Source organism: Brassica oleracea, chromosome C5 (assembly GCF_000695525.1).
Source record: "Brassica oleracea var. oleracea cultivar TO1000 chromosome C5, BOL, whole genome shotgun sequence".
Classification (NCBI taxonomy): Eukaryota; Viridiplantae; Streptophyta; class Magnoliopsida; order Brassicales; family Brassicaceae; genus Brassica; species Brassica oleracea.
Genome location: NC_027752.1, coordinates 34124773 through 34150994, shown reverse-complemented (window position 1 = coordinate 34150994; position 26222 = coordinate 34124773). Strand labels below are relative to the sequence as shown.

The following is a 26222-nucleotide window of genomic DNA, read 5'->3' as shown; positions in this document are numbered from 1 at the left end:
TCTCACTGTTTCTCATCTATGCTACTTTTACTTTGTTTTGTTTCAGACGAAACTGAAGAGGATTAGTATTCTTGTTTGGTGAAGGAAAGATGGAGTGAAGCCATTTCTGGTGTCTTTAGTTTTGCTTAAGCTAATCTTATTAATGAATATATTTGTGTATACAACCTTGTTTATATTCTTTAAGAAGAAAACACTGATTAAGTTGGTGCTAATTCCTCCACTAGACGTAAATTCTGTTTTTGATATGTAATAAGACGAGATTTAGACCGCACAATTACTAATTGATAATTTGGTGATTCTAATTAACTTCCGAATGGAACAATATTGATGAGTATTTATAGTCTAAACAGCTCACTAGTTTCAATGAATTGTCTAATTATTTATGAAAAGTAATACTACTACTTTTAGTTAAATTAGATATTTGTGACAAGCCTAATTATATAACTCTAAATGTGAGTAATAGTATTATCAAATTCATTAACAAAAAAAAAATCTATTAACTGCTATTTTACTTTATATCTAACAATTAAGGAAAAGTGAAAGTTATATATAATTATTAATTAGTTTTCTCTTCATATTAATCACTGATTAATATGCATTCATAGATAGTTAGATACATCAAAGGCTGGTCAAAAGACATCTAAAGATGATAATAAATAAAGGAAAAAACTCAGAAGCTAACAAACAAAACCAATTAACATTTCAAGGCAGTTAGTTAATATATCATGCAGTGCGCTTAGGTGTGACAACGTCATGCGTTACATTTTGCATCCACACACTCAAAACTCTAATACGCAAATTCCTTTTGTTATATAAACATGCTATATACTAATGTATTTTCCTCACAATCATCAGATTCAATAACATTTTACACAGAGAGAGCAAAACAACAGTTCTTTAGAGTAATTTTCTGACAATGTCTTCTCTTGGTCACTTACTTGTTCTTGTGTTTCTCTATGTTCTGCTTTTTTACTCAGCCGATTCTCGCAAACCCCAAGTCCTTCATGATACTGGATCTAGCGAAGATGGTGCAAAAGGCACAAGATGGGCTGTTCTAATTGCTGGATCAAGTTATTATTATAACTACAGGCATCAGGTTTTTGATTTATTCTTTTTACATCAAAAATTCTAACCATAAGAAGAAAAGGTGGTCCTGAAGAGATTCTATGAACTAAATATACTGTTGTTTTGCTTCACAGGCTGACATATGCCATGCATATCAAGTTCTGCGAAAAGGGGGTCTAAAAGATGAAAACATTATAGTGTTTATGTATGATGATATCGCGTTTAACCCTGAGAATCCCAGGCCTGGAGTTATCATCAATAGACCTGATGGTGGAGATGTTTATGAAGGAGTTCCTAAGGTTATTACTTTCTCATTACTTTTGGGCACTTTATAAATGAATCAACATATTTAAATTTTGTTGGGTGATATAGGACTACACTGAAGAGGCTGTTAATGTGAAGAACTTTTATAATGTGATACTTGGAAACGAAAGTGGCATCACAGGAGGAAGTGGCAAAGTTGTGAAAAGTGGTCCTAATGATAGTATATTCATCTACTATGCTGACCATGGAGCTCCTGGTTTACTATGTATTATTTTACCACCAATCTACATCTAGCATTTAGATGTTTCTCATGAGGTATACTAATCGGCGATTTCTTGGTCAATGTTTATTATTCTCAGCGATGCCTGATGGTGAAGATATCCATGCAAAAGATTTCATTAAAGTCTTGGAGAAGATGCATAAGCTTAAAAGATACAAGAAGATGGTACTAATAACTCAACTCATTCATCGTCATCTCTCGAGCATCTTTTTATATAGTGTTCTGTTCTTGAATCTTTGAGTTGTTTTCTGTGTGTGTGTGATGTTTAGGTGATTTATGTTGAAGCATGTGAGTCTGGAAGTATGTTTGAAGGGATTTTAAAGACCAGTCTAAACATACTTGCAGTAACTGCTTCTAATGCGACAGAGAGCAGTTTTGGAATCTACTGTCCTGGTGAATATCCTCCTCCTCCTCCTGAATATAATGGTGTTTGTCTCGGCGATACATTTAGCGTCTCTTGGCTTGAGGACAGGTACTTCAACCCAAAAAAAGACTCAAATCTGTATGTAATATCAAATGATTTGATTGTTCTTCAAGACTTTGAGAAACACTTCTCTGTTTTGTGTTTTTTGGGGGGGAACAGTGAGCTTCATGACATGAGTAAAGAGACATTGAAGCAGCAATACCAAGCTGTAAAGAGAAGAACAGGTCCTGATGCTGAACCAGGGACGAGTTCTCATGTAAGCCGTTTCGGATCAAAGGCGCTTCTTAAAGACTATCTTGTCTCTTACATTGGAACCAATCCTCAAAACGAAAACTTCACTTCTGCTGGATTCACTGCTTCACCAATCTCTAATTCAAGCTCGGTCAATACTCGCGATATCCCTTTGTTATATCTCAAGAGCAAGGTGAAGTCTCATCTTTCAAGATTGAATAATAAACAAAAGAGGTATATATATGTTTTTGATGTTTCACTATCTATCTCTCAGATTCGAAGATCTCCAATGGAGTCACCTGAAAGACAAGCACTTCAGAAGAAGCTATTTGAAGAAATGAATCATAGGAGACAAATCGATCAGAACATTGTGGAGATTCTTAAACTTTCACTTAAGCAAACCAATGTCTTAAATCTCTTAATTTCCACAAGAACAACAGGACAACCTCTTGTAGACGACTGGGATTGCTTCAAGACTCTGGTAACAACCAACCACGTCTCAAATCTTGTTTACTTGTGCTCTACGCAACAACTATTAAACTAGTATATTATCAAATGAAAATCACAGGTTAACAGCTTCAAGAATCACTGTGGAGCAACGATGGATTACGGATTGAAGTATACAGGGGCGCTTGCCAATATCTGCAATATGGGAGTGGATGTGAAGCAAACTGTTTCAGCTATTGAACACGCTTGTGCACATTAAATGAAATGATGTGCATAAATAATGTGATCGACTTAAAAATATGAAAGTTATTGCATAAGATATATGAACTGTCGAGATGGTTGATGACTATTTTTACTTAAATAAAAATTTTAGTTGGTAACGCGAAAGTTTTGGTCTAGATTTGTGAACTGGATTCACCAAAGAATAACCTCGTGCCGACTGTATGGTACGGACGAGTATGCTTTTGTTGGTGTTGCCAATAATAGTCTTCTTACATTGCTTATTGTCCGAGAAACCAAAAGACATAAAAGGTAGACAGATCATTAAAACAAACAAAATAAAGAAACAAGAACAGCTAGGGCTTCTATAACCTAGCTTGTTCTTTATTTATTTTTTTCTATGAAGATAACAACTTCAAGAAGATCTTTACAGTTCTATGATCTATCATATGAAAAGTCATTAGACTTTGATTAAATAAATCCTTTTTTGAACTTTTTCTCAGGACACAATTTTTCCGTTTGGTTTTGCTATCTTTTGAATCATACGACAAAAATGATATCGCTAGATTTCATCGTACGTCTCAAGAACCAGGAGAAGAGAAGAAACAGAAGGTCTGAAACGAACATAAAGGCCAGTCTTCTCTCAGGGGAGTTATCTGATGGTAGGAGACGAGCCAGAGACCAAAACAGTGTACCGAGAGGGCATCTTGCGGTCTACGTGGGGGATGAGATGCAGAGGTTTGTTATACCGACCAAGTATCTTCAGTATCCTGAATTTAAAGTTTTGATGGAAGAAGTAGCGGACGAGTTTGGTTATGAACATGAAGGAGGGATTCATATTCCTTGTGAGGAAAGTGTTTTTGAAGAGATATTGATTAGATACATGTCTTATGACAAGAAGAAATAAAGTGTACATACAATAATATAATTATATAATCATCTTTTAATACTCCACTGTCTTTGTAACAACTATGTGTTCTTGAACCATTATGCAAAACAGAACACAGACCATTCTTGGTAATGAAAATGCCAAATCAAGGAACAAAAACAATGCCATGTTCTTTAATGGTATCGATAACAATCCCTAGCTTCCCTTCAATTCTCTCTCCCTTTCTTGGCTCATAGGACACAGCGTAGACGTCTGCTTCCATTGAACGCTCAGCTATGAGCTTGCCGATTAGTCTGCACGCTTCGTCATCCACAAGAGACGGTATGTTCGTCCTTATATCTCTTGCGTTAGTGGTGGCAACCGAGATGACTTTGCTAGTTGGTCTATGCATAACTTTGGCGTGAATGAACTTCCTTGAGAAGAAGACATTCAGAAGAAAAGGTCTCATGTACATGTCTGTTCTCTGCTTCCATGACTTCTTGTTGGGTCTTTTCGCTGCTTCGCCACGTGATCTCCTAGTCCAGGCAGCTTGAATAAAAGAATCCTAAACAACCCATCAAAACAAACCTTGTAAGAAAAATTTGGTACGAACCTTAAATAGATAAAGAAAGAAACTTTGAATGAAATCTTACATACCCTATAGATAAAGTAATGAAATTTGAAGAGAATCAAACAAAACCCTAGATTCTGACTTCAAACCCAGAAATTACAGAACGAGTTCAAACATACAAGAACACACACTAAGCTACAAAATCAAGAACATCACAAAGCAAAACCAAGCTAAGATCAATTATGAAACTTTGAATGAAATTTTACATACCCTACAGAAAAAAGCAATGAACTTTGAAGAGAGAATCCACAAGAACCCTATATTCTGACTTCAAAACCAGAAATTACAGAACAAGCTCAAACATACAAGAACACATACCTAGTGATTCTCTGTACAGACAACTCAATGAGAAGGCTTTACCTTCTTGACAATGGGAGAGGAGATAACAGAGCCGATGTCTATGGAGAATTTGGGAAATGAAGATTGCCATGAAAGTGAAGAGCCGAGTTTGCTGGAACGAGTTGAACGAGTGAGACTAGAGTCTAAGGGGAGGAGCGAGCAAGTTGATGAGACGACCAAGCAAGACATCTTCGTCGAGCTTTGATTGCGAGTGAGAGAGTAATTTGATCGGATAAGACTCGGCGGCTCCTCACTTCACCGTCTCGATTAACAATTTTTACAAAACCGTATTCTAAAAGGTTGGACCGAACCGGCTAATAAACCGTATTTAACCGGTTACAGCTTACAAACAAAACAAAAGATATTTGTGGAGAAATGAGCACCCCACATAAACCCTAAAAAGGTTAATTCTTTCCCATAAAATCTAAACACCCCTTCACTTGCAGCAGCATGTTCACAGAGACTATCTCTGTCTCATCCTCAAACAAAACTCTTTTAGATCTCTTCTCAATCTGAAAAAAAGATTTCTTCTTTTTATATTTATGTTTTAACTGCATATTCTATCTTTTAGCCCTTTTTTGAATCTCCTCTTCTGTCTCTCTGATATAAAAAAAAATCTTTCAGACAGAATAAACAGGAGTCAGATAGAGAGAGATAATGACAATGGCTGTACCAAAAGAAGGGTTCGTTGGTATGGTGAAGGACTCTGTTTCCTCCGCTCCATCTGAGTCTCCTCTTCCTCTCCAGCCTCAGTTTCCTGACTTTACCATTCCTGTTAAAGTGAGTTCCTTTTCGTTTCCTCTTGCTTCGCTTTTGAGTCTTGTGATGTTTTGTTGTCTGATGGGGAAACCAATGTGTGATATGATGTTTCTCTCTGTTTTGTTGATTCAGGACTTCTTCAAGTCTAGGGAAGCTCGTGAGTTTCTGAGTGGGGCTTTAGCTGGAGCTATGACTAAAGCTGTTCTTGCTCCTCTTGAGACTATAAGGTCTCCATACTTACTCCACACTTGTTGTCTCCTCAATGAACTTTTGTCTTAACTGCTTTGTTGCTGTGTGGAACCTGGCAGAACAAGGATGATTGTTGGTGTTGGATCGAGAACCATTCCAGGTAGCTTTGTGGAAATCATACAGAAGCAAGGATGGGTGGGTCTTTGGGCTGGCAACGAGATCAACATGATTCGTATTATCCCAACTCAAGCCATTGAGTTGAGCACTTTTGAGTGTGTAAAGCGTGTCATGACATCAGCGCAAGAGAAGCTGAAGAAGATTGAGCAGGCAAAGATTGAGATTGGTGACTTTAGTTTCAGTCCATCCATCTCCTGGCTCTCTCCCGTTGCTGTTGCTGGTGCAGCTGCAGGTGTTGCCAGTACACTCGTCTGCCATCCTCTGGAAGTCCTCAAGGTTCGATCAAAATCCACTGCAATAATGTAAAAGCTTTTCTTGTTGTTGTTATAAGAGACTGATTTTTTTTATGATCTTTTACCAGGATAGATTGACTGTGAGCCCTGAGATTTATCCAAGCTTAAGACTCGCAGTTCCAAGGATTCTAAGAGACGATGGAATCCGTGGATTCTACGCTGGCTTGGGGCCAACACTGGTCGGGATGCTTCCGTACAGCACATGTTATTACTTCATGTATGACACTATGAAAACCACTTACTGCAAATCCAAGAACAAGAAGGCTTTAAGCCGTCCTGAGATGCTTCTTCTCGGAGCTCTAGCTGGTAAATGAATAAAACAAAAGTTTCTTTTGGTTTCTCTTGACTCATTGGATTGTGAATGTTGTGTCAGGTCTAACGGCTAGCACCATTAGCTTCCCGTTGGAAGTGGCGAGGAAGCGGTTGATGGTGGGAGCTCTGAAGGGGGAATGTCCACCGAACATGGCAGCGGCAATAGCAGAAGTAGTGAAGGAAAGAGGAGTGATGGGACTCTACAGAGGTTGGGGAGCAAGTTGTTTGAAAGTCATGCCGTCTTCAGGCATCACTTGGGTCTTCTACGAAGCCTGGAAAGATATTTTGCTCGCCTCCAACACCAAACCACTCATATAATGACGAAACTGAAACTTTTAGATTACCATTGTTGTTACTTGAAGTTAAGCCGCTTCATCACATTTCTTAATTTATGAATGAGGTGGCTTGGCTTTGCCACATGAGATGTTTTTTGGCACTTAGGGAGTGTTTTGATTCCCATGAGTAGTGAGAAGCTGAATTCTTTTTTTTTGTTAAGGCTAAACTATCCTCTATGTTGTTCTTTCTCAGTCAGAAGAAAAGAGCAAATCAATAACCACAAATTATGAGTTCTTTTTTTTTGTTAAGGTTAAACTATCCTCTACTCTATGTTGTTCTCAGTCAGAAGAAAAGAGCAAATCAATAACCACAAATTATGTCCACACATCATATACACAAACCATCACACACTTCCATTCATAGTTACAAGCACATATATACATAAAGCATTTTCAAATATATATATTTATTCTTCTAACAACCCCAACATTGTCCTTTATCTGCAACCCAAATGAAACCTCTTGTCTAACCTTCTGCTCCTCCTTCCGAAGCTTCACTCTCTGCAACATTGACACATCAAACAGTTCAGAACTTTAGACCACAAACTTGCTATAAGGTTTTGGTGTTAGAGAAAGCAAATACCTTCACCAAACAGTTGTTCGAATCGGGCTACTATGTGTTTTCCATATGTGTACTTCCTCAAACTCTCGAGATGAATTTTCATTCTCTGTACCAGGATCTCCCTTTGCTCATCTTTACTGATCTCCAATACTTTCTGGACCACATAATTTGCATACTGATCTTTCATCATCGCCTGGGGAAGAAAAATAGAATGTTAAATAAAGTCCAAAGTGGTTCCAGAGAGTTTTTTTTTTTTTACGGTTGTGTTCTTACCAGCAAGTGATTGTCTTCCTCGGATTTTCCCATTATCTCTTCAATCAGTAACTCTCTCTCGGTACTATCAGCATGTTCCAGACACTTCTCCACAACGTTGGACGCGTATTTGTGCTGACTCATCTGAACAACGTTCCCTGTCAACTTCTCAATGATCTGTCTCCTTTCGTCGGGCTTCCCTCTCTCCAGGACATGCTATAAAGACACGAAACCAAGGACTAAGAACACAATGAGATACAAGGGAGACACTGATCAGAGAAAAACCATACCTGAGTGACATAGTTCCCATATTGATCATGAGCAAGAGCAAAAGCAGACTCCAAGATTTCATCGATTATACAACGAGTCTCCTCATCATCTGAGCAATGCTCCAAGATTCTCTATAGGAAGGAGAAAGAGTGAATATTTCAAGTCACAACCACACAAGAAAGCCTCACACTAAATCCATTTACCTGGATGACTCGGCATCCATAAGGATGAGTAGAAAGAGTGGCAACTTGACCACGGAAAGCTGAAATTATGAATCCAATCCTAGAGGCAGGCATACTCTCTATACACTTTTGAATAACATGATTTCCGTTTTGGTCTCTAACACACTTCAGCACATTCCCATCTAGCTCACGAGTCAGTTCTGTCTTTTGGTCAACATCTATCACTTCAAGGGCCTATCAATTTAACAACCATTTACTTCAGATACTGCATTGATATGGGGAAACTAATATTACTTATTTACCTTTTGTATCACACGACATCCATACATCTGCAAACTTAGAGAAACCATCTGACCAGCAAGTTGCTTCACAAGCTCTTCCCTCTGCGCTGGAGTTCCATGTTCTATGAACTGATCCACACATCACTATCTATCAACAAACTTATAATGGAGAAAAATAAACTTTCCAATATAAAAGAAAAAGTGGTTCACCTTTTGGATAACATAATTTCCAAAGACATCAGTCATCAATTTCGAAGCTTGTGGAAGAACCTCACTGAATACAGATGCCTTCTCCTCATCAGAGCAGTGCTCCAACTTCTGTTGAATAAACCGGCTTCCATGCTGATCAACGCTGAAGTCAAGAAAAAAAACGAGTAGCAAAATGATATTATCTTTTGATGCTTTCAAAATACTAACTCAGAATTAAAGAAAACGATAGAAACACTACCTGAACTCAATAACACGCCCTGTGATATCAGACAGCTCCATTTTACGAGCATTTGGAGACTTGAGTTCATCAAGAAAAGAATGTCTTTTAAAATCATCAACAACGCTGCTGCTGGCTCCTCCTCTGTTCCCTTGCCATCCACCACCAGGGTAGATCCCTGTGTTTCTACTAGGTCCTTGTTGATGATGATACCTTGTTTCACTTCGTCTTCCAAATTGGCTCATCATCCCACCACCAACAGGTGAGGATGGCATCACTGGACTAGCAAGAGGTGATCCTGGATACTGCTGCATGACTCTCACACCCGGAGGCACTGCAAAGTAGTTTCCCATGTGCCGTGGACTTTGCAACCCAAAACTTGGACTCAATGGATTGCTGTGAGGTTCTTGATTGGCCGCCATAAAGCCAGCAGCTTGTTGGTCTTGCTTCCCGAACGAATCAAATGAAGGAGCATATGCCTCTGCTTGAGCCTGTTGATAATATTGCAACTGAAAAGGATCCACTAGAGGAGTGTTCTGTGCAGTAGGTGAAAAGGATCCACGAGAGAAGGAGTTGTTGTAGCCCGAAGAAGGCGATGAGATATCATATGGCATAGGAACGGTAGCTTCATGAGATGGGTATCCACTCATATACTGAGGGACAACGCCAGAGACAGGAGGGTAACCGCCGTAATTATACTGAGGGAGGTACATGCCAGAGGACTGAAAGTTATGATGATTGTAAAACGGGCTCAGAGATGTCATGTATGCAGCTGTAGATGTATACATAGGAGGCGATGTCAAACCGTGAGGAGATTGGAAAGTCGAATGTACCTCTCCAGTTGCAATCCTTGGCAAGTTCTGCATCATGTCGTGTGTACCACCACCCATCCTCGGATAGGTCATTTGTTGTGGCGAAGTGGCTTGAACCTGGTATGATGAAGGTGTGTATTGCACAGGCATTCTCCTTCCCTGAGATTGTTGTTCTTCTTGGTTCCTCATCATTCTAGAAGCAGCAGAGGATGGTCCAGAAGCCCCAAAAGCAGATAGATTATTGTCCTCGTGGATGGCTACCCTCTCATTCTGAGTGTTAGTAGAACTTTGTGAGCCCAATTCAGAGGTAAAAGGATCTTCACTAGCAATAGCCTCCATAGAGAGAGAATCTGTCTCCCTCAGAAGATTCACCGAACTTACATCAGACTCTGGTAACCTTCTTGTCCTTTCTGAAGCTATACCAGAAGAAATGGTATGGATTTCTTCTGCTATTGGATGGTTCCCTGCCGAATGAGGCCGCTTGAACACAAAAGAAAGTGTTAAAGAGAGAATCTTCTTTAATGTAAAATTAAATTAAGTGATAGAATCAAGCTGTACCTGAATGATATCAGCAAAGCTCTTACGATGACCAGGCAAAGAAGCATAAGTCAGTTGTTCACCAGAAGAAGCCTCGTCCTCAGGCTCCTCTCTATGTGTAGAAAGCGCAGTTCTAGAAGCAAGCAAGGAATATCTTACTCCCATATCATCCCAAGAAGCTGTTGGACTCAGATTATTACCATCACCACCCAAATGACGCAGCAAGTGCTGATTCTCACGTGAGATCAACGGAGGAGGGAGCCTCGGGTTCAAGTTGATGTTGGACAGATAGTAAGCTACATAACCAGGATCGCTACGTATCTCTTCTTCAGAGCCATAATTCTCAATAGACCTACTAAAACTACCTTCCTGTTGTTTCAAGAGATTCCTAAGAGCTGCAAATGAACCTTCCATGCTAGGCGGCGCGCTTCCACTCCTACTAGGGATCTTCCCTGTGTGATCACTTCCACTACTATCCAATCTATTTCTTTCCATAAGGAACCTTAAATCTTCAACAGCCATATCATGTGAACCAAATATCCCACTAGTATCCCTAGAGGAAGCCTGCCAACTTTTTACATGATCACCTTCCACCATCCTCATAGCGCTCTGCGTCGTCATACTCTCTATACATCAACCAAAAACAAAATTCAAATTTTTCAGACAAGGTGATTGATTACATAATATAATACCTAACCCAAAAAAGGTAAAGCTAAAACCTTAGTCCATAAGAGAATCAAAAAAAGCTGAGAACTTTATAAGATATGATCCCTAACTTTCAATGATCAACGTTTATTTTTGAGTCTATGTGTAATCGACAATCAAGGATCGAAATTTCAGACACGATTCTACCATTTCACAAGCTAAAAAGTTTAGTCAACCCAAACAACCATCAGCAAGAACTTACAAGGATCATCTTTTTAAAAGTATTGGACTCGTTCCAAAGAGTAAAAGTCCATAACCGAGGATCAAAATTCTAACAAACAGAAACTTCACTTTATCCTTCTTTATTCATTTAAAACTAGCTCCTTGCATAACTTGTGAAAGAAACAAAAACCAGATAAAACTTAGGCAGAAGCTAAGAGTTAAAGAGTTACCTGATGGTGATGTTTAATCCTCCATGAAAGTGTTTTTCTTGATATGAAATTGTCGCAGAGATGAGATGAGACCCAGAGAGATTAAAACTAACCCCTTTGAAAAGTTTGTCCCAATGCTTATGTCGAGTCACCAAGTCAAGAGTTAATTTGTTTTTTTTTTATTTTTTCGAAGACAATTATTGGGGATGTTTAATCTTTAATTTACGTTTTTTTAACAATATTAACCAAAACTTAATTAAGAATCACGACGGATTCGCACACGAAGATGTCCTCTTAGCTGTGTAATGACTGAAGTACCCACAATCTGGTTCTTTGATAATGGTGGTACATTTCCTGTAAAATTGATGACTAGGTTCGACACGTGTTGAGACTTCTAACTGAAAGAGATACGTTCACGTGGCTCTCTGTCTTTGTTGCCTGTTGGCTGTTGCTACCACCAAAATACACACTTGTTTTTTGATCCAAAAAAAAACACACTTTTGTTTATTTTTTCTCCTCTTTTTTGCGGCTTACACAAATTTAACTTCAAATGTTAAAAACTTTTTACAAGAATTTAATATTGTCTTTAGAAACAGAAGCAGTATACAGATTTATAATGTTCTCATTTATAGTTTTAGGATTTGGTTTAAATATGAAGCATGATGGTAAAGCAAAGATCTTTAGTGACGCATCAAGACTTTGTCCAAAAACAATGAAAGTGATAGAACAAGAATAAGATTTGTCCGTCACCATCATAAGATGTAGCTTCCCATCAACAAGACAACATTGGATTCTTTCTTATGTGCTTACATCCAAACGACAACACATATATAATACTGAATCTAATTGACCATAAAACAACTCTTCTTGGATTTAAAACCTTAATGCAAAAGATAATTAAGCACATAGAAACACACAGCATCAATTCACTAATTTGTCTGAAAAAAAGATGGTAACTAGATCTGAAATCATTGTATCAACCTCGTTATTAGTATCAACAAGAAGGGAAAAGAATAGGAGATGGGTGTCTTTGAAGCTTTCCAGAAGAAAAGTTGAGTTTTTTCATCTTCTCTTCACACCATAGTAGCTGCTCTTTACTGATCTTCCCCATCCTCAAAACCCTTGTTGCTAGTTTGATGTCAATGGCTGCAAACAAGAGCTGCACACCTTCCCATGTCTGAGGCCAAGACTTCTTTCTCAGCCCATTTGTCTTCTTGGAAAGCTCCTTCGCTTTCACCCTCTTCTGCAAAAGAGAGACTTGAATCTTATTGGACACCAAACGAAGCACATATATACATTGTTTTCTAAGACAATCATACCTTTTCGATAGATGACTGAACCAGTTGCAAAGGGGTTGTAGAATTCATATTGGGGCAGCTTAAGCGGTTCTCTCTACGGGAACTTCAAGTAGCAACTGATAGCTTTTGCAATAAAAAAAAACATCTTGGGACGAGGTGGGTTCGGTAAAGTCTACAAAGGCCGCCGTCTTGCTGATGGAGCACTTGTGGCAGTCAAACGGTTTGAAGAAGAAGAGCGCACACCAGGTGGTGATCTCCAGTTTCAAACAGAAGTGGAGATGATAAGCAATGGCTGTTCACAGAAATCTACTCAGGCTACGCGCGGGATCATGCTTTTGGAACTGATCACAGATTAGAGAGCTTTTTGATCTTGCAAAGCTGGCCATTAATGACGATGACTTTATGCCTTCTAGATTCGGTATTGATTTATCTGTTAGAGGCCCATTAATAAACTCTCAAAAGCTTAATCTCTCATTTGATATTCTTTCTCATGTGAAATGAAATGGCTTTTGAAGGAGAAGAAACTGGAGATGCTTGTGGATCCTGACATGCACACAGAAGCACAATTAGAACAGCTCATACAAGTGAGCTCACCACTGCAACGGCCTATGATGTCTGACTTTGTTCGAATGCTTGAAGATGATCAGGTAGGAAGTGGAGCTGTCTTCTGATTGGATCCTTGATTCTACTGAGAATCTTCATGCTGTTGAGCTGTCTGGTCCGAGATAAAGAGATTGTAATCTGTCTAACGTGTAAACAGATAAAATATAAAGAAAATCCACTTCTATGTATGGCGTTGATGAGATTAAATCAACATCAGCTTATAGTGGAGATTTAGGGCTCATGAAGACGAGCTGATTCAATACGCAAGACGCAGTATTGCATTTCACTCTTTCAATGAACCACAAAACATAAAACAAAGAGAAACCAGACGCATACCAGCTTTACGAGTTTTGGCCACCAATCCTAGTCGCTTGCGAATGAAACCCAAAATAAATAATTAAGTAAACTTTACTCGACCAATACCGTAAAAGGTTAAGACATTTTGGAAATGTGAGATTTATGAACTGAATTGGGTACATTGGCTTAGTAAGACCATCTGTAAGTTGATGCTCACTTCGAACATGTAGTGTCTTTAAGAAGCATGATGTGATAACTCGTGTACCATATGACAATCAAGGTCTAGATTCTTCGTTTTCTCGTGGAAGGCATGGGTCTTTGCAATGTGAAATGCAGCTAGTATAAGAAAATTGGAAAAGGTGAAAGTATACGGAGATCCTTCAGAATACTGGTAAGCTAGATAAGTTCCTTTGTAGCAAAACACATAGCTCTATATCCAGCCTCAGTTGAGGTCAATGAAAAGTGTCATGTTTCTTTATTTTCCACGAGATAATAGAGTCACCAATAAAGATAAAATAAGCTTGAAACAGATAGTCTAATATATGGATCTACTATCCAATCTAAATCAGATGAAAAGAAAAGACCTGCTCCAATACTTCCACTGTGATATCTGAGAATCTTATGAGCAGCCTGACAATGTACCTCTCTGGGAGCCTAACAAAATTGGCAAAGTTTAGTGACAACATATTGATGTCAGGACAAGTTGAAAAGAGATATTAAAGCTTGTCAATGAATCGTTTGTAACCTTCTGCATCTGTCAAGAGAGGAGTATTATCCTTGTGCAATGAATGATTAGGTTCCATAGATATAGAGGATGGTTTACAACCAAGGAATCATGTATGAGCTCCAACACATACTTTTGTTGACAGACTGAAATACCTTTGGAGGATCGAGCAATTTGTGACCAAAAAAGTATTGGAGATTTACCAAGATCTTTGTGATCTTGAAGAAATCATCTGCAATGTAGGATTCACTGGTTGTGATGATTATCATCCACATAAGCCAGAGTAGCAATGAAAATTCCATTGTGAATCTTGTAAAGAGGGTGTGATCACCATGTGATTGTATAAACCACATAGTCTTGAGGAGAATTTGAGAAACCAATTGTTACTGTCTAGTTTTGGGCTTCTGTTGGCCCCTTTGTGTTTATTTTTGTTGGGCCTCGCCTTTTTAGGCCTGGTGCCACTAATAAAATACAGTTGAAAAAGAAAGAAGAAAACTTCCTCGTATTTCTTTTTTTTTTGTTTGACAAAGAACTGCATGGTAATTCTTGGAATACAAGTTTTGCTCGTTTAAAATCTCGAGTTGCGAGTTTCCCCTTTCCCTTATCACTAACGTACATAAATAGAGAACAATAACATCAAGAACTCAGCCAAGAACCTATCGTCTTCATCAACTAATGGAAAATCACCCCAACGGCAATGGCGGCGGAGATGGCGCCTTTCCAGAGCTGCTTCCTTTATGCCGAGAGAAACATTGGCTTAAGGCATCACTTACAAAAATCGCACTTAATAACATGTATTTAATTAATTAGTAATCATAACTAATAAAAATATATTTAGGCTTAAGTTTAAGATTACTATAAAGTCAAACTTGGGCCATAATTAAAAACAAGTTTATTAGTCCATTACTAGTTAATTAACAATCTTTTGTGAAATTTGTTAGTCTTAGTAAAAATTATGGCAGCAATCTGATTGTCGATTTAACATCTTATTCTACTATGATCACTTCCAGAAATTGAATCTTATTTATTGACAAAGCTTTCGTCTCACTTTTTCACAAATAATTATAATTAAGTTAATATTCTCCTTTTTCCAGTTAATTTTTATTTACTTTTATTTTCTTGAATAGTTTTATATGATTCGTTAAATTGGAATAGTTATCATAATTTTAAATGTTTCTAGAAAAATGTCAGTTTTAGTATATTTGTCAGAAAAAAATTTTCAAAACTGAAAGTCTGAAACTGATAAAAAAATTTATAGTCATTCGAATATGTCACAAAAAAAATTAAGTGATTTGGCTATCTTATCTATTAAAGATAATTTTTTTAAGAAATATTGATTTTTAAAGTCTAATCAATGAGTTTGTAGAGAAGAAATGATGAGAAAATGTTAAAAATATTATTTTCGTTCCTAGTTTTTTTTTGTAACAATTATATTTGTAAGATATTTTCTTCTGAATAAGGGCATTAATTTTGTTTATAGCTTATGTATACAATATGTGATTGCACGGCTGTGGTCAACGCTAACGGGAACGCACATCATAATCTGGTTCAGAACGCGAACGTTCAGGATAATCTGGTTCAGAACGCAAACGTCCAGCAAAATTTCGAGGCGATGCTCCAACACGACGAAAACGTGGCGGTTCAAGAAGAAGAAGATGAAGATGCTGAAATGCTGGCGTTTATCCAGTTAATAGAGGATACTTTGAGTGAAGATGATGAGGCTGGTGTGCACGGTGAAGATATGATCATGGAACATGCGGTAATTACTCACAGTCTTGTTCTTTACAATGTTACGTTTCTCCTATGATCTGTGACATAGAACTTAGAAATCTAGGTCTTTGAACTCTTCAATACTTGACTTATGGTTAGAACGTTTTGCTTGCAACAGGAGAACATTGCTGTTGTGAACGGTGAAGATATATATGATCATGGAACATGCGGTAATTACTCACAGTCTTGTAAACTTCTTTATAATGTTACGTTTCTCCTATGATCTGTGACATAGAACTTAGAAATCTAGGTCTTTGCACTCTTCAATACTTGACTTATGGTTGGAACATTTTGCTTGCAACAGTAGAACATTGCTGTTGTGAACGGTGAAGATATATATGATCATGGAACATGCGGTAAATTCTAAAACCAGTCTTGTAGAATTCTTTGCAGTGCGTTTGTATAGTTTTACGCCTTTCCTCTTATCTGTGACATACACAAAACAAAGAATAAGGAACTTAAAACTCTACTTCATGGAACTCTGTAATACTCTTATGATAGAGAACGTGAACATGCAGGATATTGCTGATGGTGTAGCTGCGGAAATTGACGGTGCAGCTGTGTAACAGGAGAACATTGCTGAAGTTGCTTTGGTTCAAAACGAGGAGATTCAAAACGAGGGGGTCCCAAACCAAGATGATGATGATGTCGATGAGGCTGAGGTCTGAGGAAGGTGATGGTTTTATATGATAAACGACGAGAACGTTAGTAAAGAATAAACCACTCACGTGAGTTTCTTTGTGTGTCGATACAAAATTGGTCCGATTTGAGAAGCTTTTCGGTGGGTATTGCATATCTCATTCAGTATGTTCATAGAACTTATTTTTAATCTCCACACGACTTTTGTCTTCTGTTGATCAGAATGAAAAACTAGTGGCTTGGCGTGACAAGTTAGTTATATATTATGTGCTAGTTAGACCAATCAAAATGAGAGTTACCACTATCACATTAGACTCACCTTGCTGATGGGAAAAGTCGGTGTGGCAACAGTTTTGGTATTTTTCCTACCCTCCTCATATCTGCGTAAGGCCACAACCTACTTCCACAAACCAATGAATCCTCTGCTCTGTCTGGAGCATGGCCTTCTGCCGAAAGTAATCTCGTATACGAACACAATGAAGCATTTGTTTTGTTATTGAAAACCGACTTTATCTAAATGAAAAGAAAAGACACAAGTCACGAAATATCATAACCAATAAAGCAAAAGGAAATTACGAACACAAAAGAGCAACCACGATTCTGAAGGAAACTTGAGGTCGCTTGTTAACTCTTACTCCCACACTGCAATGAAGCCAGATATTTACACAAGGAAATATATTCCTAGGTCCTAGCCGTCAGCAGGTTTTTAACAAAAATAATAATGAAGTTCATAATATTTTATGAAATGTCAGATTCAATAATTTCAGAGTTTTTTTAAAATTCACCTTTGAATAATAATAATTGATGGCTGTCCATGGATGGTGAAAACACTCACAAAACCAACTTTGAGATGCCAGCTATTCAAGCATTCATAGCTCAATATTTGTGTACCTAGCTCCAAAACTGCTCATTTCATCTTATTTCCAGCAACTAGTCTATATGCCAGCTATTCAAGCATTCATAGCTCAATATTTGTGTACCTAGCTCCAAAACTGCTCATTTCATCTTATTCCAGCAACTAGTCTACATGCCCGGCTCAAAAATTGTTTGGCCCTTGTGCAATTATATATAAAACAGAAACAAACTAAGGTGTATTAACTATTTTTGTGAAATTTTGAACCTTTTCAGAAATTTTAGATCCTACAATATTTTAAAAAATTAATTAAAAAAGTGGGAATCAGTATAAATGCACTGTCCGCACACCCTCAAAACCGGCACTGCTAGCTAGTCTACACCAGTAGTTAAACTGCACCCAGTACCGGCCTTGAGGGAAAGCATTAGAAGCTTAGGCTTCGGGCCTTGATTTATCTAAGTATTTAACCGGCCATTAATTCTCAACGCTTCAAGTAGTTTAGTGGTCTATAGAGTTATTTTCTAATAACCAGGTAACGTGTTCAAATCCCCCCTTCTACATTTGCATCAAATAACCTATAATAAACAGGCCTTGATTTCCAGTTTGCTTCTAGCCTTCATATTCTCAGGACCGGTACTGAGTCTGCACCCACAGCTTATCACGTGCCACTCGAACTCTAAGGTAACTCGGTCGCAAATATCTCCGACTGTGACTATATATGTATGTGCCACGAAAACTCAGACTCCATGTATGCGAGGTGCTTCAGCGTTGTTCATTGATTATTTTAATGAATTGTCTGACCATATGGAAACATTGATATCTCATGTTTTTATAGCTTTTTAACACTTGTTTTTAGTTCATTTTAATTATTTTAGGATACATTTAGATGTATATATTGCATTTATATGTTCATTTGCATTTGACAGAAACTAAAGTGCACGTTTGAGAAGTTTGGGGCAAACTCGTGAGGTTAATCTTGCAAACTCGTGAGGTTAATCTTGCAAATTACAAAGTTTGTGGCCGCTTTGAAAACCACCAAAAGAGGAGGGACCATTGTTCAATTAGGAGGAGGTGTAGAATGTTTAATCGAAAGTTTGGGGTTGATTCGTGAGGACGTATTAGTAGTTTCAAAGGTTTCTGGGTAACATTTGATAATATCTGAAAGAGAAAGGACCAGATGCGCAAATAAGCTAAAGTTGACCACGGTTGCTCGTGGTCAAGCTTTCTCTGCGATTCCGAGATCCCGATCTCCGTTGGCTACGACGGCGAGGCGTTGATGATGAACCGGCCACAGTAGAAGCTTGAATCGCGGCGGATGAAGAAGAGATGGTCATGGCCTGTTAAATTCATGGAGGAAATAGGCTGTGGCAAAGAGAGGAGCTGAGCACGACCCTAAACACGACGAAGATTGCGGTCCTGAACACGCGGAGGAGCAAGCTCCGTGTTGGTGACGACGATCCATCGATCTCAACAAGATAATTTTTAGAAAAAAAAACACATCCTATCAGCAGTTTTCAAAATATTCCACGACCCACGATCTTATTTCTTCATCGCCATACTCCTGTATCTTTTAAATTTGACAAATAGGGGAGATGTTAAACTGCACGTTAAGTCTTTAACTTACATTGTTCTCCATGGTCTGTAAGTTTGTAACACAAGAGAGGCCCTGCTCTCCACTTCTCTTCAACTCGATTCCATGGTCTGTTCATATATTCCACGGTTTCAACTGAAGCTTTCTAGAAAGAAGGGAAGGTGAAAAGCTTGAAAGTTGTTAGATTTTCAACTTATAGTTTTCAGGTGAGTTTTAACGTTGTGTTGATCATATTTTCATGGATTGGTTATATTTTTTTGGATAATGGCAATATACACATGGATCTCAAACCAGGTTCAAAATAGCTAAAAATAAAATTCTTTTTGATTAGGAAAATATGTTACTCGGCTAGATAATTATCCTTCTCTTATTCACCACCTTCATGAAAACTACACCTTTAATCATGTTTGGTTTGAATATAAATCCACGTTATACCTTAATATGAACTCATGTCAAGTCCATTTTCCACGTTGACTGCTTTGCTCTTAACTACACAAGAAGAAATATCTCGCACTTGTGTTTTCTGGTTGACTACCTATTAAGCTATTAATTAGTTACTCTATATCATCAAGGAGCTGGAAAACCACATGTGAATGTCATCGCTAATTCACATGATCATATTTCTTCAGTTATAATGTAAGTGCCAGTAAAGAATATAACTATGATTATGTAAGTGAAAATATAGCAGTATACATTAAATAGTAAAGATCACCTATTCTCAAACTAAAGTGTAAATAATTTTGATTACTTAAATTATTTTTCATTGTTATGTACTGATTTGTTTTCAAAGAATTATGTTTACATGCTGACTTTTACTCTTTTTAATGTTTTAACTAATTTGTAAGATTATTTAGATGTTGAATGAATTACTTGATATAAGAAGCCAAAGACATAGATTGCATACATCATGTTAATAAGAAGAAAAATGTACTGAAAGAAAGAGCATGACAGAAGTAAATTAAGAAAGTTTCAAACTACCATTTTGTCTAAAACTAAATAATTTATAACAAACGAAAGACAAGTTAGCATATTGGTTCATACTTCATCATAAGTCTCTTCCAACCACACGTTTTGTTCCCCTTTAATGAAGTTTAACAAGATTTTAATGTTAAAAAATTGAATTTATAACAATGTAACTTTCTTATGTTTGTGGTTAATCAATGATAAATATGACATTTTTATAGATAAATGTGTTTATATTTTGTAAAGATAAATGTGTTACTGTTTTTATATTTATTTGTATTTTCTTTGGTTAAGTTTTATACATGTAACTTTTAGTTATGTGTATATATATAACTAAAATTTGGTTTTATTTACACCAAAAAAATTTGGTTATATTTCTAAACAAATATTATCTCAGTGCGTAACACTGGGTCAACACTAGTCTCCATCTAAGAAGCTGTAGCGGTTTCGTATAGCGAGCATGAGATGCCGCTGAGGATTAAGTTTCATGGACAGCGACCAGTTGTAGCGGCTTAGTGGAGCCGGATGATGAACCCGCTGTGGAGAAGAAGACCAAACGCAGATTGATGAAAACGCAGTGATGGGAAGATAGCTATTGCGACTGGAAAAATTACGTTTGGCATTTAAAAATAAGCTTTTTATCCAGATTTTTCATGGTTTAATCTGGTTAATTAGATTTGATTTAGAAAATCTATAAATAGATATTTAAAGGCAAGAAAAACCCAAAAACTACATAACCTTAATTTTATTTGAATTTCTTTTGTTCTAATCTTGAATCTTGCTTGATTTAATGATTTATTTTGTTAACATTTGTTTATCTATTTTTTAATCTTTTGTTTATCTAACAATTTGTTTGGTTTCATAGAAATCAGTGAGTAATACTCTAAGAGTTTTTGGTTTTAGTAGATTAGGATGATTTAATCTCTATGATCTTTACTTGATTGATGTGATTAATGCTAGATTAAGGTTGGAAATCTATAATCTAGATCATACGTTGTTTCATGCCTAGAAGAATATGAAATATTTGAATGAACTAATCAATGTGCTTTAGTTACTTTTAGCCAACGGGAGTTGATGCTAGAGATTTAGTGACTATTAAGACTTGAAATTCATGCATACTTGATGTTAATTAACTAATAGGAATTGATGTTAAGAACTTGATTAGTATAGGAGTTATTGCCACATGAGTGGATTGGCTTAAATTAGTGATCTTAAGTCCAAAAATTAGCAATTGTTTGTTTAAGCATCATGAGGTAGCATTTGATCATTTTAATCAATAACTTTGACCTAAGAACTTGTCTTTTTGTTTATCTTATAGTTGCTTTTAGTTGTCATTCTATTTCATTAGTTTAGATTCATCTCATTTTCCTATTTGCTTAGATTAAAAAATCTGGTATATTTTTGGTGTTATAAATCTTTAGTTCTCTGTAGATTCGATCATAAAATGCTACATCGATATATCGTTCGATTGTGGTAGCGTGCACATTAGGTTACTTGATCTATGTAAAACACAGTAATCAAACATCCAAGCTGGAGGAGGAAACATGGGACTTGGTAGTAACCATGGAGATCTCATTACAGGACATGTCCATACATTATGCAAACAATTGTTCCTTTTGCAAAAAAAGGAACTCGAAGAAGTGAATGTGAATATCGAGAAAACAACATATGAAGGAAAATGCTTAAAAGGTAGACTTGTCTTCCTTGAGATTGAAACTTGAGAAAGAAAAAAAACAGTACATGACACAATCAAACAAAGAGGAGGGATGGAAACGAAATAAAAATTGTTCTTGCTGAGTCCAAGGGAAAGGCTGGACCAATTACAACGAAAAACAGTTTATTTGCAGCTTAGAAAGAAAATGAAGCTGCTAAGGCCATCTCCAACAATGTTTCATTTTCTATTTTTTACTTCATTTTGAAGCAAACTGTGCTCCAATGATGTTTTATTTCTTGCTTTAAAATGAAGCAATGAACGGTGCTTCAAATTTGAAACAATACTGTTCATTGCTTCATTTTTTAAACATGATTTTCTAAATTATAAATTGGTCTTTAATTTTTATTTATTCTTATTTTTTGTCGAAATAAATTATATGTATTAATATTATCCAATCAATTTCAAAATTTTGACTATTCTTTTCATATAATTGGATATTTATATTGAAAAACATGAGGATATTCATTTTAAGAGCTTTAACTCTTTTTAAAATAATGGGAGATAAATAAACTCACATTTTTCTTCTAAACACTTTTATTAATTATTTAAAAAATTATATGTAAGATGTTTTTTTTTTACAAAATATGGTATTATGTGTTTGTTTATTCATGTTATGTAATAAATTTCTTATATAGTAATGTTTAATTTATATTAAATAATAATTGTGTTGGATTATTGTTAAAACAAAACAATTAGGTAAAATTACTAAATATGAAAAAGTACAAAGTGTTATTAATAATTAATAATAAAATGAACATTGAATATACTTGGAATATATCCTTTACAAGAAAGAAATGAAACAAACTATTAGAGAAGATGTGCTTCATTTTTCGCATTTTTGAAGTAAAAAAAAAGGGTTACCATTGGAGATGCTCCAGAACATCAGAGAGTTTGGCATTAGCTGCCATCAGAGAGTTTGGCATTAGCTGCCATCAAAGCCTTTCAAGAGTGAACATGAATTGAAGACAAAAAATGTTGATTGTCCGTCAAACCTAATTGTGACAGTAGAGGAGTATGATGAGCCTAGCAAGTGTGCTCTTAAGGCTGGAGAATAAGCTAACACAAGGGTTGCAGCTGAATTCTGAGATTGAGGAAGCCAAAGAAACAAAGAACAACAGCTAAGAGAGGCTGGAATAAATAAACAAAGAGACGGTTGCGAGAATGAAAGCACTTGCAGAAGCAGGTGAGAACGCTAAGAAGGCTAAAAGAGAGAAGTTAGGTGTAGAAGAAAAGCAGTGAAAATTAAGGAAAATATGTAATAAAGAGAAAGACTAGTGATAATGAAGCTAAGATTGAGAAAATTCAAGGAAAGTCGAAGGCGAAAGAGACTTGGTCTAATGAACTTCAAACAATCATTCCTTTTTTTAAAACGTCTGAACTCAATTAAGAGGTAGCGCAGTGTATCACAAGGAAGTACAACCAAATGAAAAACAGAACAAAGCTCAAAAACAAATAGAAAGATCTTAAGGGAAAGATTTAACATTCAATGGTTAGAGCTTCATTCCTGATCCTGTTATGCAGCCATGCTGGTCCTCCTAGCGCCAAGTAGGTCTGATATCTGCCATCTCTAAGAACACTCCGAGAAATGTCCCGAGCAATGAAATTGGTCTTCATTGATTCATGTTCAAAGTGTACAGCTTCGAAACTATTGCGCAAACCTGCAATCGTATCCAAGAATGATCTGTAGCGTGGCCATGCTGAAGCATTAGAAATTTCTTTTATGGCCTCCTGGTTGTCAACCCCGATCACTACATCCTTGAAGCCCAAATCCCCCAAACTCCGAAGGGACCAGATAATACAGCGAAGTTCTGCAGTCAATCTGTTCGGGGATGGAGTAAAAGCGTCTCGGTAGAGCTGTAAAATGGGTGGGCTGTCCAATGAGTATCCATGTCCAAATATATTTGGGCTTCCATTAGTTATACCAATATTTCCAGATGGGTTTTAAATGGTCAAAATTGGGAAACCAATTTAATCTATGAGTGTTTGTGGATTTGGTTAATACGGACATGGGCGGCCCAATTAAAAAAAAAATCTAGGGTTTCCAAAATTTGGAGGAAAATTGGAAATTTTCATTTCATCGTGAAAGAGAGTTTATGCGACTCCTTTGGCGATTTTGGTGATTGAAACTGAGTTCCATCGGAGAAATTGAGTTTTCCCGCCAAAACCGCAAAATCGAGTTTTCCCGCCAAAACTGTAAAATCGAGTTTTCCTGCCAAAACCGCAAAATAAACTGCAAAATCGAGTTTTCCCGCCAAAACCGGAAAATCGTGTTCTACCAAAACCGAAAAATCGAGTTTTTCCGTCAAAACCGTAAAATCGAGTTTTCCCGTCAAAACCGTATAATCGAGTTTTCCCGCCAAAACCGGAAATTCGAGTTTTCCTTGCAAGATTGGAAAATCGAGTTTGTCCGTTAAAACCACAAAATCGAGTTTTCTGCCAAAACTGTAAAATTTGTAGGCTTATAGATTAAAAATATAAATTTTTCTTATATGGTCCATTATGGACTCCATGACAGCCCATGTAAACATGGGTGTTAGTGGGTCTGGTCCTTAATGGACATGGTTCCTAATGGACATGGTCATTCTTAGGGATGTTAATATTGGGCTCAACCTAACAGGGTTAGCCCTAACCCTGCAAACCCATTTGTAACCCTAACCCTCATTTTTTAAATAGGGTTTAAACAGGGTTGGCCCTAATAGGACCAGGGTTTAAATTCTAACCCTTTTATTTTGATTCACACAACTATTATACAATATTTAATAATGTTTTTCACCAAAAGAAACTTAGAGTCGAGTTTTCTCGCCTAAAACTAAACAACGAATTTTTCCGTCGAAACCGCAAAATCGAGTTTTCAACAAAAACAACAAAATCGAGTTTTCTCTCCAAAAACGCAAAATCGAGTTTTTCGTCAAAACTTTAAAATCGAGTTTTCCCGCCAAAAAATCAAAATCGATTTTGCGGTTTTGGCGGAAAAACTCGATTTTGCGGTTTTGGCGGGAAAACTCAATTTTGCGGTTTTGAGGGGAAAAACTAGATTTTGCGGTTTCGGCGGAAAAGTTGATTTTGCTGTTTTGGCGAGAAAACGCGATTTTACAGTTTTGGCGGGAAAACTCGATTTGCCGGTTTTAACAGGAAAACTCGATTTTACGGTTTTTGCGGGAAAACTCGATTTTGCGGTTTTGGCGGGAAAACTCAATTTTGCGGTTTTGAGGGGAAAAACTAGATTTTGCGGTTTCGGCGGAAAAGTTGATTTTGCTGTTTTGGCGAGAAAACGCGATTTTACAGTTTTGGCGGGAAAACTCGATTTGCCGGTTTTAACAGGAAAACTCGATTTTACGGTTTTTGCGGAAAAACTCGATTTTGCGGTTTTGGCGGAAAAACTCGATTTTGCGATTTCGGCGGAAAAACTCGATTTTGCGGTTTCGGCAGGAAAACTCGATTTTGCGGTTTGGGCGGGAAAACCCAATTTGCCGGTTTTAAACTTGATTTTGTGGTTTTGGTGGAAAAACTCAAATTAGGTTTTGGCGGAAAAAACACAATTTTTGTTTTTTGACGGAAAAACTTTATTCTTAGTTGTGGAGCAAAAACTCGATTTTGCGATTTTGGGAGGAAAACTTTTGATTTGATGCTCAACAAATTGGCGGAAAGAATCATATCATATCTTAATTTTTCTAGTTTTTTTATTAAAATTTAAGAACAAAAATAAATGAAATATTTTTTTCAATTAAATGAGTTAACCCTGATACCAGCCCTAACCCTTTGATTATAATAGGGTTAAAATAGGACTGGGTTAATATAGGGCTGGGTTTATAATAAACAAAAGAGGGTTGAGCCCTAACCCTGTAGTTAACATCCCTAGTCATTCTTTGTCCAGAAACAATAAATGGATAAACGGATATGGGCTAATGGACGTGGGCTGACCCAGTTTACAGTTCTACGTCTCGGGCAAGATGCAGAACATCAACTTGATGGTCTCTTGTGATCTAAGGATGACGCATTTCTCCAGTTGGAGTTGACGTTGCAGTTTACCCTGCCTGTGATGGGAAGCCTGCCAGCGTTGACATACTTTCTATGGAAGAAGGATGAATCAAGCTTGGTCCATTACTCTTGTTAACTCCAGTCCAGATTGTAGCTTCCTCCAGCGCCTGATCCACCAACGATTCTATAACGACCCGGTTTTGATTAATTATTGGACCACAACCTAAATCGTTATTTCTTAGTGGTTTTGTATAAACCATATGCTTAATTATATATTTAATTGTTAATTATAAGTCTCCTCCTAAAAAACCTAAAGCTATGTGCCGTCAATGGAGATTCAACCATCCCTGAACCATTTTCTTCTCCATCCACCTTTTCTCATCAAATCAAAGTTCTCTTCCATCACTGGAGAAGAGCCATCGTTGTTGTGATTGGTGTTGTGGGAATGTGATCAAGACGAGATGAGAAAGTGAAACCGGAGCCGTCACGTTCCATCACGACTAGCCACAGATCTGCACCGCCATGATTAGCACGTCACCAGAGAGCCTCGTCTTTGTTAC

General features: G+C 37.1%; 4 protein-coding genes across 7 annotated transcripts; 2 read left to right on the top strand and 2 right to left on the bottom strand.

Moving 5' to 3' along the window:
• Positions 1-822: 822 nt before the first annotated feature.
• LOC106343242 (vacuolar-processing enzyme delta-isozyme) lies at positions 823-3952 on the top strand. 2 transcript variants are annotated; one of them, XM_013782406.1, is made up of 9 exons: positions 823-1096; positions 1200-1364; positions 1438-1594; positions 1689-1774; positions 1879-2081; positions 2193-2457; positions 2539-2745; positions 2833-2961; positions 3517-3952. In XM_013782406.1, exons 1-9 carry the CDS (start codon positions 917-919, stop codon positions 3835-3837), a joined length of 1713 nt encoding a protein of 570 aa, XP_013637860.1. In that variant the 5' UTR covers positions 823-916; the 3' UTR covers positions 3838-3952. The 2 variants fall into 2 exon arrangements, with proteins under 2 accessions (XP_013637860.1, XP_013637859.1); XM_013782405.1 differs by lacking the exon at positions 3517-3952 and having other exon boundaries at positions 2833-3098.
• On the bottom strand, positions 3840-5044 carry LOC106343243 (50S ribosomal protein L18). Its single transcript, XM_013782407.1, has 2 exons — positions 4790-5044; positions 3840-4363 (listed from the first exon to the last, which is right to left on the bottom strand). The coding sequence occupies exons 1-2, from the start codon at positions 4955-4957 to the stop codon at positions 3965-3967; spliced, it is 567 nt and encodes a 188-aa protein (XP_013637861.1). The 5' UTR covers positions 4958-5044; the 3' UTR covers positions 3840-3964.
• Positions 5045-5183: 139 nt separating this feature from the next.
• LOC106294853 (probable mitochondrial adenine nucleotide transporter BTL1) lies at positions 5184-6987 on the top strand. The gene is made up of 5 exons (XM_013730534.1): positions 5184-5548; positions 5660-5754; positions 5836-6169; positions 6255-6492; positions 6560-6987. Exons 1-5 carry the CDS (start codon positions 5426-5428, stop codon positions 6814-6816), a joined length of 1047 nt encoding a protein of 348 aa, XP_013585988.1. The 5' UTR covers positions 5184-5425; the 3' UTR covers positions 6817-6987.
• A 129-nt stretch (positions 6988-7116) lies between these two features.
• Positions 7117-11386, bottom strand: LOC106294852 (pumilio homolog 5). 3 transcript variants are annotated; one of them, XM_013730533.1, is made up of 11 exons: positions 11254-11386; positions 10178-10782; positions 9641-10099; positions 8829-9529; positions 8591-8732; positions 8402-8509; positions 8121-8333; positions 7938-8048; positions 7669-7863; positions 7417-7588; positions 7117-7334 (listed from the first exon to the last, which is right to left on the bottom strand). In XM_013730533.1, the coding sequence occupies exons 2-11, from the start codon at positions 10775-10777 to the stop codon at positions 7300-7302; spliced, it is 2736 nt and encodes a 911-aa protein (XP_013585987.1). In that variant the 5' UTR covers positions 10778-10782; positions 11254-11386; the 3' UTR covers positions 7117-7299. The 3 variants fall into 3 exon arrangements, with proteins under 3 accessions (XP_013585987.1, XP_013585985.1, XP_013585986.1); XM_013730531.1 differs by having other exon boundaries at positions 8829-10099; XM_013730532.1 differs by lacking the exon at positions 11254-11386 and adding an exon at positions 11064-11084 and having other exon boundaries at positions 8829-10099.
• Between the last annotated feature and the right edge of the window lie 14836 nt (positions 11387-26222).

Bases quoted from the DNA above. Each gene is read 5' to 3' on its own strand.
- LOC106294852 (XM_013730531.1), bottom strand. From the start codon at position 10,777: ATGACGACGCAGAGCGCTATGAGGATGGTGGAAGGTGATCATGTAAAA. The intron at 8,510-8,590 runs GTGAACCACTTT...TGTGTGGATCAG, and splicing joins GAAATTATGTTATCCAAAAG to TTCATAGAACATGGAACTCC. The intron at 7,864-7,937 runs GTATGGTTTTTC...GTGTCTTTATAG, and splicing joins ATGGGAACTATGTCACTCAG to CATGTCCTGGAGAGAGGGAA.
- LOC106294853 (XM_013730534.1), top strand. From the start codon at position 5,426: ATGACAATGGCTGTACCAAAAGAAGGGTTCGTTGGTATGGTGAAGGAC. The intron at 5,549-5,659 runs GTGAGTTCCTTT...TTGTTGATTCAG, and splicing joins ACTTTACCATTCCTGTTAAA to GACTTCTTCAAGTCTAGGGA. The intron at 6,493-6,559 runs GTAAATGAATAA...ATGTTGTGTCAG, and splicing joins TCTTCTCGGAGCTCTAGCTG to GTCTAACGGCTAGCACCATT.
- LOC106343242 (XM_013782406.1), top strand. From the start codon at position 917: ATGTCTTCTCTTGGTCACTTACTTGTTCTTGTGTTTCTCTATGTTCTG. The intron at 1,097-1,199 runs GTTTTTGATTTA...TTTGCTTCACAG, and splicing joins ATTATAACTACAGGCATCAG to GCTGACATATGCCATGCATA. The intron at 2,082-2,192 runs GTACTTCAACCC...GGGGGGGAACAG, and splicing joins GTCTCTTGGCTTGAGGACAG to TGAGCTTCATGACATGAGTA.
- LOC106343243 (XM_013782407.1), bottom strand. From the start codon at position 4,957: ATGTCTTGCTTGGTCGTCTCATCAACTTGCTCGCTCCTCCCCTTAGAC. The intron at 4,364-4,789 runs GTAAAGCCTTCT...TGGGTTGTTTAG, and splicing joins CCTCTCCCATTGTCAAGAAG to GATTCTTTTATTCAAGCTGC.